This window comes from Pomacea canaliculata, linkage group LG3 (genome assembly GCF_003073045.1).
Source record: "Pomacea canaliculata isolate SZHN2017 linkage group LG3, ASM307304v1, whole genome shotgun sequence".
Lineage (NCBI taxonomy): Eukaryota > Metazoa > Mollusca > Gastropoda > Architaenioglossa > Ampullariidae > Pomacea > Pomacea canaliculata.
The window spans coordinates 11,228,008-11,236,781 of record NC_037592.1 but is presented as its reverse complement, the minus strand read 5'-3'; the positions used below and the strand labels follow the sequence as shown (position 1 = coordinate 11,236,781).

The 8,774-nt window shown below is 40.4% G+C and overlaps 1 protein-coding gene across 1 annotated transcript; it reads right to left on the bottom strand.

The window, feature by feature from the left end:
- Window positions 1-2,554: 2,554 nt before the first annotated feature.
- On the bottom strand, window positions 2,555-7,599 carry LOC112560653 (SET and MYND domain-containing protein 4-like). Its single transcript, XM_025232651.1, is given in 3 exon segments — window positions 2,555-6,124; window positions 6,127-7,030; window positions 7,430-7,599. Coding segments are annotated over 2 exon segments (2,061 nt in total). The 5' UTR covers window positions 6,832-7,030; window positions 7,430-7,599; the 3' UTR covers window positions 2,555-4,768.
- Window positions 7,600-8,774: the final 1,175 nt, after the last annotated feature.

Below are 8,774 nucleotides of genomic sequence, written 5' to 3'. Positions count from 1 at the left end.
AAGCTCACGCACGCACGCACGCACGCGTAGGCTGAGCTCTCAGTGTTCAGCCAGCAGGGGAAGAGATTCTCTGAAGGGGATGGGGGGACAGAGGAAATACGATGGGAGGAGGATGTTGCGGTTTTGTTGCGGGGGATTCTCGTGAACTTGGGTCTGACGGAGGGTACGTCTGGTGCGCCGGCCTTGGCAGCCGGTACGTAACGCAAGACGCCGTAAAAACAGCAGAACACACGGCGTTCCTCCCCTCTTGCTCCCCACTCCCCAAACTTTTTGCTCCTTCTCCCTCTTTCCGAAGTTGTGGTGAGAAGCAGCACATGTTTTCAAGCTGCTCTGCCAGTCTCGACAAATCAGCGTCGAGGGCTGTTTTCGCCGACGGAATAGGGAAACTGCCTCACGCGCAGGCGCACACACACACACACTGTCGCAAGTTTAGGGGAGCAGGCCCGTGATATGGACGGGGAATCGTAGTTCAGTCGATCATTCGTCTCATGGCTGGTACCTGTCGGTGAAAAAAAGGGGGGTTGAGGTTGGGGGGACAAATAGACGCGGCAGCTGACCAGACCCCCTACTCATGCTTGGTTGGGTGGTAGTATACAAGATCTGCACAAGACGACCAGTCCAGTCTTTGATATTCATAAACCTTTTCTTTCTTCCTTGCCACCGCGGCGATGACTCTCCAAGAAACTTTGAAGGACAGAGTCCTCTCACATTCACATTCGATTATCTTATGTAACTTAAAGACAGTCAGTCAAGCTACCATCGTATGGAGTATAGACCATCTACAATTATATCAAAGCCGCCCAGCGTTTAGCGTCCCTTGCTTACCCGAGGCTGCCTTATCCTCTCAGAGCAGCTGGTCCTTTGATCCGCTTCATCCCATATAATTATTCGTGTGGAGAAGCTTCAGACCTGTCACCTGCCAAATGACCTACACTGAGAGATGAGGCATGCATGCCCCTCTCCCTCGGAACTGCAGCCGGCGCCAATGCTCTCTTTGACTAACAGTTATCACAACATGCCCCATACCACGCTCTCTCAGATTTTGTATAGGAATGAGTGCGTTTTATCTAGGAGTCTCATTCGTTTATCTTGGATTGACTTTCTTTCATCTAAAATTGACTTTTTTGGTATCGGTTTTGGACCTGAACTTACACCCCGTATAAGCACGATATGCCAGTTATTATTGCTCTACCCTTCTGTTATTTCGACTTTCACACACACATTCAACACAAAAGTTATCCATCGCAATGTGTTTTCGCCCTTTTTTCATGCATCTCAAAAAGGCTATTTTCCTATCTTTGGTGTGGATTTAATGATGATCATGATGGTGCCATAGCCTTCTATATGCACCTCCATCCTGGTAATTAAAAAGTGCTTTAATTATAGCTTTTCTTTCTCATCTGAACCCTGAGAAGCTCATTGTTGTCGAACTGAAGGAAGATTCCAAGGACTATTTGAAACGCCATGTGACACAGTACATCGCTATGAAAACGGAGGAGAAAAGTGCAACGACTTGCATACAAGTTTGTGAACAGCGCGTGTTGGGGTCTGCTTGTGGTTTGTACGCATGCGCAAAAGCGAATCTCCACACAATAATAAATGATGATGAAAAGTTCACTTGTAGTTGTATAGACAAATATCCCAACAGCTGAAACTCGATACGGTGTACACTTTGCAATATCCACAAGACATTATACATGTTTGATGTGAAAAAAAAAGCTTATCTTATTCGTAAAGGGAGATCACTGGGGTCTGAACAAAACGTTTGGGAAAATGTTCAGGAAACACAGGTTAATGAGATCATACTGACCAGCAGGGCCGTGCTTAGGGGCAGGCAGACGATCTGTTAGGGCCCCGAGCTTCTAAAAGTCGTCAGGGGCCCCGTGTGTCGATGACCTCGCGCATGCCCTGTTCCTCGGGCCCCGTGGGTACTAAGATCGGACCTGCTGACCACGCAGTGACCTCATACTAAATAGGAGGTGATCATCAGTGAAGTTAATTAATGTAACCTAAGGTCGGTGTTGTGTGTTGGAAAAAATGTCGAATCAAGTGAACCAGTGTGAAAATTGGTTGGTAAATCTATCCGATAAGTGCAATAGATCTAATTCATCTGCAAAAGAGATGAGAGTATTAGAACGCAGCCAAAGTAAATAGAAATATAAAAGTACATTATCAAAGTCGTAACATGTCCAAACATGAAAGCAAAATAGGCAAGAGCCTGTTAGTATGGTAAAGTCAGGTACGAATTTAGATAACAGTGTATTTTATTTATAGGTAGGATTAGATCAACAGTAGGCAAATCAGCCATAGTGCACGTGCAAACAAAAACGGACTTGTCTGATCGCCTGATCTGATTCAACAGTAGTCCATCAAAGTTTTATGTTTTACGCATTTGGTTCATTTACCTACTGGATTTACTTTTAGCCTTCTTCATTTAATGTGACAGACATTCTAGATAGCTCTAAATGTGTTGCCTTTAAGAATGATAAATTGTTAGATTACCATATATGTAATCTGCAATACACACTTTTTAGACCAACACTCAAAATGCAAGAACACTACACACTCTTTATTTGCCAACTTTTAACTACAGAACAAACACAATACTAGCTGGTATCCAATGTAACTAACACACAACTGCAGTTGTTGATAAACAGGAAACAACTGGCACTTCCTAACACACGGATGTGCTTTATTTGCAGATTCTGGGATAAAAAGCAATCAACTTTACTGATGTTATGTATTCTTGTTTGTGAATATCAGAATATAAATATATTTTGTAAGTATGAATTATGATAGTATAGATGTCAGCACATCTGTGTGCATGTGTGATCTGCAAATATGCATGTGTTCAAGATCATAAAGTTGTCTATTATTTTACAGGTGTACAGTGTATACTGTACATGGTATACAATTGGGAAATTTGATCTGCTGCCAAACAATTGGAGCCAAGATTGTATGTGCAATTTTTTGGTATGCTTTTACCAAGTAGCTCTTTTAGCATGTCTATCATGAAACAGAACTGCATTGGGGACTGAACCATTCTGTTTCATAATGACAAATGACATGCAAGCCCCACCACAAGGAAGTCCCCATCAACAATGAAAATTTTCCTTTACAAAAGCAATACAACATCTTCAAGATTATTGCTGTAAGCATTCTGTTAATAAAGCGGTCATTTCTCATAGCAGTCATCATCATGAAGCATGCATGTACACACTACACGTATTGGCATTACAACCAAACATTTTTTTTCAAGTAGCCGTGGAGATTTTCCCCTTCAAAATACCAACAATTCGTAAAATGATACTTTCAGACAGGACTGGTAAGATCAGCTGACCAAAGGTCTGAGGTATTTGTAAAGAGAAAGCTCCTAAAAAATACAGGTACTCAGACAAATTTTAGTTATATATTATTTCACAATTTTACCAAAACATGATTTCATATAAATATTAATACACTGACATCACAAAATGTTAGCATGCCTACTATCTAAATACCAGACAACAACCAAGCATATATTGCCATGAAAAACACATTCTGAGCTGTTTGAGTGGTATGTTTGAATACATTGTAAAACAATGATTTGTGTTCTCCAGACTCAAAGTTATACCAAACACGATCACCAAAAGCTGCAGTAACGTTTTGTCAACTTTTTCCATGCTTCACATAAAGCAGCAGTTGTCACAGACAGCCAAGTAAAAACTTTCTATCAGAAAATATCAGTGTAACTTCACATGAAACGGAAGACAAAAAGTCTTTATTCATTATCCAAAAGCATTCCTGTTATTAAAGCATGTTTTTCAACAAGGTTTTTCCCTCTTGATCTAAATAAGCAGTTTTGTCCCACTACTAGTATGGTTATAAGAAAATTAAAATTTACCACTGAACATCTACAGTTACATAGAATAAATTTCTGTCAACTAAACATTTAGGTTAACATTTAATTTGATCAAGCTCTCTGTGGAAATGTCTGTTGCACAGAGCTGACATATCAGCATACTCAATCTGTTGAATACTATGTTTTAAATATAGAAACCTAAACTACTACTTCTGAAAATTAGGAAACAGAACACAAATCTTACCTGATGCTTAACAGAAACAAGAAGTTGCCTGGATTTTATTTACAGTCCATATCAGCCATTTAGGAAATCCAAAGGCCTTTACCAAATGTTTGAACACAATATACCATATCAACACATCTTACAAACTTTGCTACTATACAAATTTGGCTATAATGATTCAATGACATATATTGAAAAACTCATACAATCTCAGACCTCCTTAAAACATGTGCCTGTAAATAATAAGTTAAGTACTTCTTTTATATGACACACTCCTGAGAAAAATCATCAAAGGTATATTTAATAAGAACTTTTGATTTTCAGTCTATTTTTTTTAAGTAAAATTTTCCAAAGTACAACCAAAAGCAAACTGAACACTTTAACAAATGCTACAAAAAGTAGCATAATTTGCCAAAAGGACAAAATTACATGCACTACTTAGCTTCTGTAATGCATGCATATTAAAATCCATGAAAAAGTAACCTTTCTTGTGGCAGCTATTTGAACACAATTTGCTTTTCAGCCAGTCAAAAGACAGGTATGTATGTACATGTTTAAAGCCTCTCTTTCTCAAACACACACGACCACCACCCCCCCAAACCAAAAAAAGAGAGAGAAATGAAAAATTAGAAAAAAACTGTAAAATGCCCAAAAATTAATGCTGTGACATCAGAGCAGTGGGGGGACACAACACATGATGAGAATTACTTTTGTTCTGATATCTTAAGTCGTGGGAAGGCATTAGCTTTGTAAGCATAGCACATCTTTATAGCTTCCTGACAGTCATTGTGGCTGCTGAAAGGTCGATGCACATGCTTGTCTACCACACGCAAGTACTGGACAAGACGGGCTAGAGTGTCTCGTGATACATCCAGTCCAAAGATCACTTTGTGTAGTGCCTCCTGATATCCCTCCTCCAGACCTCCTACTTTTAAGATCTGGCCCCTTATGTTCTGGTGGTGACCACACTCTTTGCATGCCATACTTTCCATCTGCCTAGCTTGTCCCAGACTGGGCACTGGCACACAGCCATGACACCTTTCACAGTAGAAGTTGATCACATCTTTTGGGATATCCACATATAGCGGCCAGTTCTTTATGCAAGCTTCACACTGGCAGTCGAAAAAATACTGTTTCTTCAAGTGCTTCTGACGGACAGGATACTCCATGACAGGATACAGAGCTCCATAATTATCAAGCAATTCCTCACCTTTTGAAATGTTGCGGATCGATCGGACAATGCAAACGTCACCATAGGAATGGCGCACAACAGATGGATCGCACGAATGGTTAATCAAACTTAGCACAGGATAGATAGCAGAGCCAATCTCTAGTGTCTGAGACTGAGAAGGTTCTTGAATATTCACCTGCATTTCTGAGACTTCATGGGCATTGCATGGTAGCATCTGCAGATGTCTTAAGATGTGACCTCCAATATAGCAAGCATCATGTGTCCTCTTTTGTGCTTCTCCTTCATCTTCTGTATACGGAGGGAAAAATGACATCTGCATCAAGCTTTTTAGCAGAAACACAGCATTTACTGCACGAGGCCACAAATCTTTTGGTGAACGCTTCTCACTGTGGTTAACCAAGTGGTACATGGTGGCATAGTTTTCAGAATCATACACACCATTCTGATCACAGCCCAGAAGTGATAGGTCCTGCTGATTTGGATGCTCCAAATTTTCTCGTTCTCTTAGTAGGTAATCAAAACCTGCTTTAGCTACCATTTTGTATGCCAAATGTCCCAGTCTAACATCCGCTTCATGCAAGGTTTTCACAACGCTGCACTCTACTGCATGATACAACTCCCATGCTGCCTTGCGACATGCTTTGCTGCAGAAAACAACATCTGAACAGTGATGACATGGTAGTGGAACAAAGCAGCGTAGGCAGCAGTGATGGCAATGAGTCAACGTATGATCTGAGAGAACTACAGAAGAATAGGGCTTTTCTACAATGAGCACCTCACCAACCTTGATGGCCCGAGCTGCATACAGTCCTCGGCCTCTCCTCTCATCATAGCAAGCTGAACAAAGTCTGCAGCACACGGTATCTTAGAGTTATAAACAGGTAGCGATGGTATTTCTGTGTGAACATACATTTCTACTTTCTCTGCAGTGTTGGAAACATCTGACAAAGTTTGGCATTTTTTGATAAACTGGTTGATGAGTGATCTCATATCTTCTTTCCCTTTATCTTGAATCCCCATACTCTCCTCGAGGGATAGTTTGGCTTGCTCAAATGCTTCAATGGCCTCATGCTTGCGTTTCAAAAACAAGCAGCACTTGCCTTTACGGTCCAAAAGTTTGTACACACTGCCAGTAGGGAATCCAACTTCTAAAGCATTCTCGATGTCCTGAAGACACAGGGTAAACTGCTTCAAATGAAAAAAAGCAGCAGACCTATTTCCAAAACTAAGAGCAAGTACTGATGAGTTGCTGCTGTCATTTTCTGGAGCTGGTGCTAAGCAAATAGCCTGAGAATAACACTCTAGAGCTTTTTCATAGTGAGCCAACTTAAAATGTTGATTTCCAATAGCACGCAAAGATTCAGCTTTCAACACGCTCTTCCCTTCTTTAATTAGTTTTGGAACTATAAGCTCATCCACTTCTTTGGTGTTTAAAAGAAGGTGTATACGATCAAAGTCCGAACTTTGTGAACCAAAGGATTCCAGAAAATCTTCCCATTTCCCACTGTGTTTTAATACATTTTCAATATTGACCACTAATGTTTCTGTAGTAGTAACTGCCTCTGATTCCTGCATCCTCTTTGGCACTACGTCAAGGGCTGAACGGCTTATCCAATCACTGGCGAAGTTTGATTTTGTGATTACTAAGAAAAGTCAGTTCTCAGAAGATGACATTCAGCTGGTCCATTTGATATACAGCACCATGACGTCCTGCAATAAGAATTTCCAGTCTGGATGAATGCAAGGCAGTCTTGATAACCTTTTCATGGGCATGCTGCAATAAAAACAGTTAAAAAAAATTTCAGTTAAAACATGTGCTGTTCTTATAATTTTAAAGTTACAAAAAATCGTCTTTACACCCTCTAGTGATCTTTACACATCGGTGTGCCCCTTTGTTTGTTATTCGCAAATTTTTCGTCGTTATTGTTTTATTGGTGGTGGATACCACAGGTTATACTGTTTATCAAGGATGAAGCCACTTCCAAGAAACTAAACCTTAAGCATGAACTTCACTACAGTTTTATAAATTAAAACAAAATATTGTGTACGTCTGTCTGCTGAGACAAAACGTAAAACAAATACAGAATTAGAAACAGGGCTGTATCACTCTATGCCGAGAGTATTTTCAACGCACATGACATGCATAACGGCAGGCTTCATCTGCAAGACGTACTGAGAATATGCTCCAGCTCTGATGACTGATAAGGCCGTAGATACACGCGCGAACAACAGAAATCGTTGAGCAGCCGAAGCAATACCAGAATGTGTCGCTACTTCCGATGAGCTTTGCAGACAAGGAGTGGTGTCCCCTATCCAGCTCTTGTACAAAGTCGTGCCGAAGGATTTTGTGAGAAGCCAATATGAAAAAATAATTTATATCTTGCATACTTCTTCACATATAACAAGTATATGTGCTTGTTTCTTTTCCTGTTGTATAGGTGTCTCTCTGGTTTAACAGATGTCGGTTAGCGGAATTGCCGGCAGCCGTATGTGACCCAGAAGCTGAGATTTAAGAATCTAACATTTGCTGTTTTTACAATCAAGAAATTTGAGATCAGCTCCTGTGTCCCGCATTTACAAACCAACAAAGATATGCTGCACACATATCCCAGTACAACTATACAGATTTATATCACAAGAGTGAGGTGAGGACGGTAAGGAGAGGCTTGACAAATAAAATTGTAATTATAGTATTAATGCTGTTGAAGATGCAGTCACGATACTTTGTTCTGGAGAAGCAGTGGAAGAGGGCGGCAGTGTTCTAGAATGTGGATGGCAGCCATACCTACCAGCCTTTTGTGTATATATTAAAGACCATCGCCCATAGGAACGTTGTTTCATTACCAGGATAACGATGCTGTATTTCTTTCATCTGTTTATTTATATAGTGTTTTTCCCCCATTGAAGGCGGACTCAATGCATGAACATCCACACATATATGCTCTTTAGGCCATAGTTATGAAGTAGGAGTAATAGTTTTCCCAGGGCAGAATGGAACGCAAGGAAGTGTTAAGCAACAATGGGATGCTTAAACACCACTTCATGCTTCTTTACCACGTGATATCATTGCTACTGCTTTATGGCTAAAGCTCTGCGCAGGGGTAAAACGACATCTGCTGGGTCTGGACACTGCTTTATAACTTTGCAAACAACACTCTTTTCCTTGAGTTGCCTGAGGGCAATAACTTGCCCTTTGCTTCATAACTATGGTATCTTGACTACTATCGACTTTTAAAAGAATGCATGTAATAAACATGCTGTAGTTCATCCAACAATATTTTTCAAGTCTACCACAGTATCTGATCTTACTTGCATGTATCATGGAAAAGTCATGAATAAAGTAGACTATAATATAAATAATAAACTTGTTCATATGTTTGCAAATTAATGCTACGCTGTTCATCCTCCACACTTTGCTCAAACACCTGGAGAATCCATAAGCCCATGCATGACTTGTTTACTGACTTCTTGTCGGCCTTCAACACCATTCAACCACAAATCCTAGCAGTTAGTGTCAT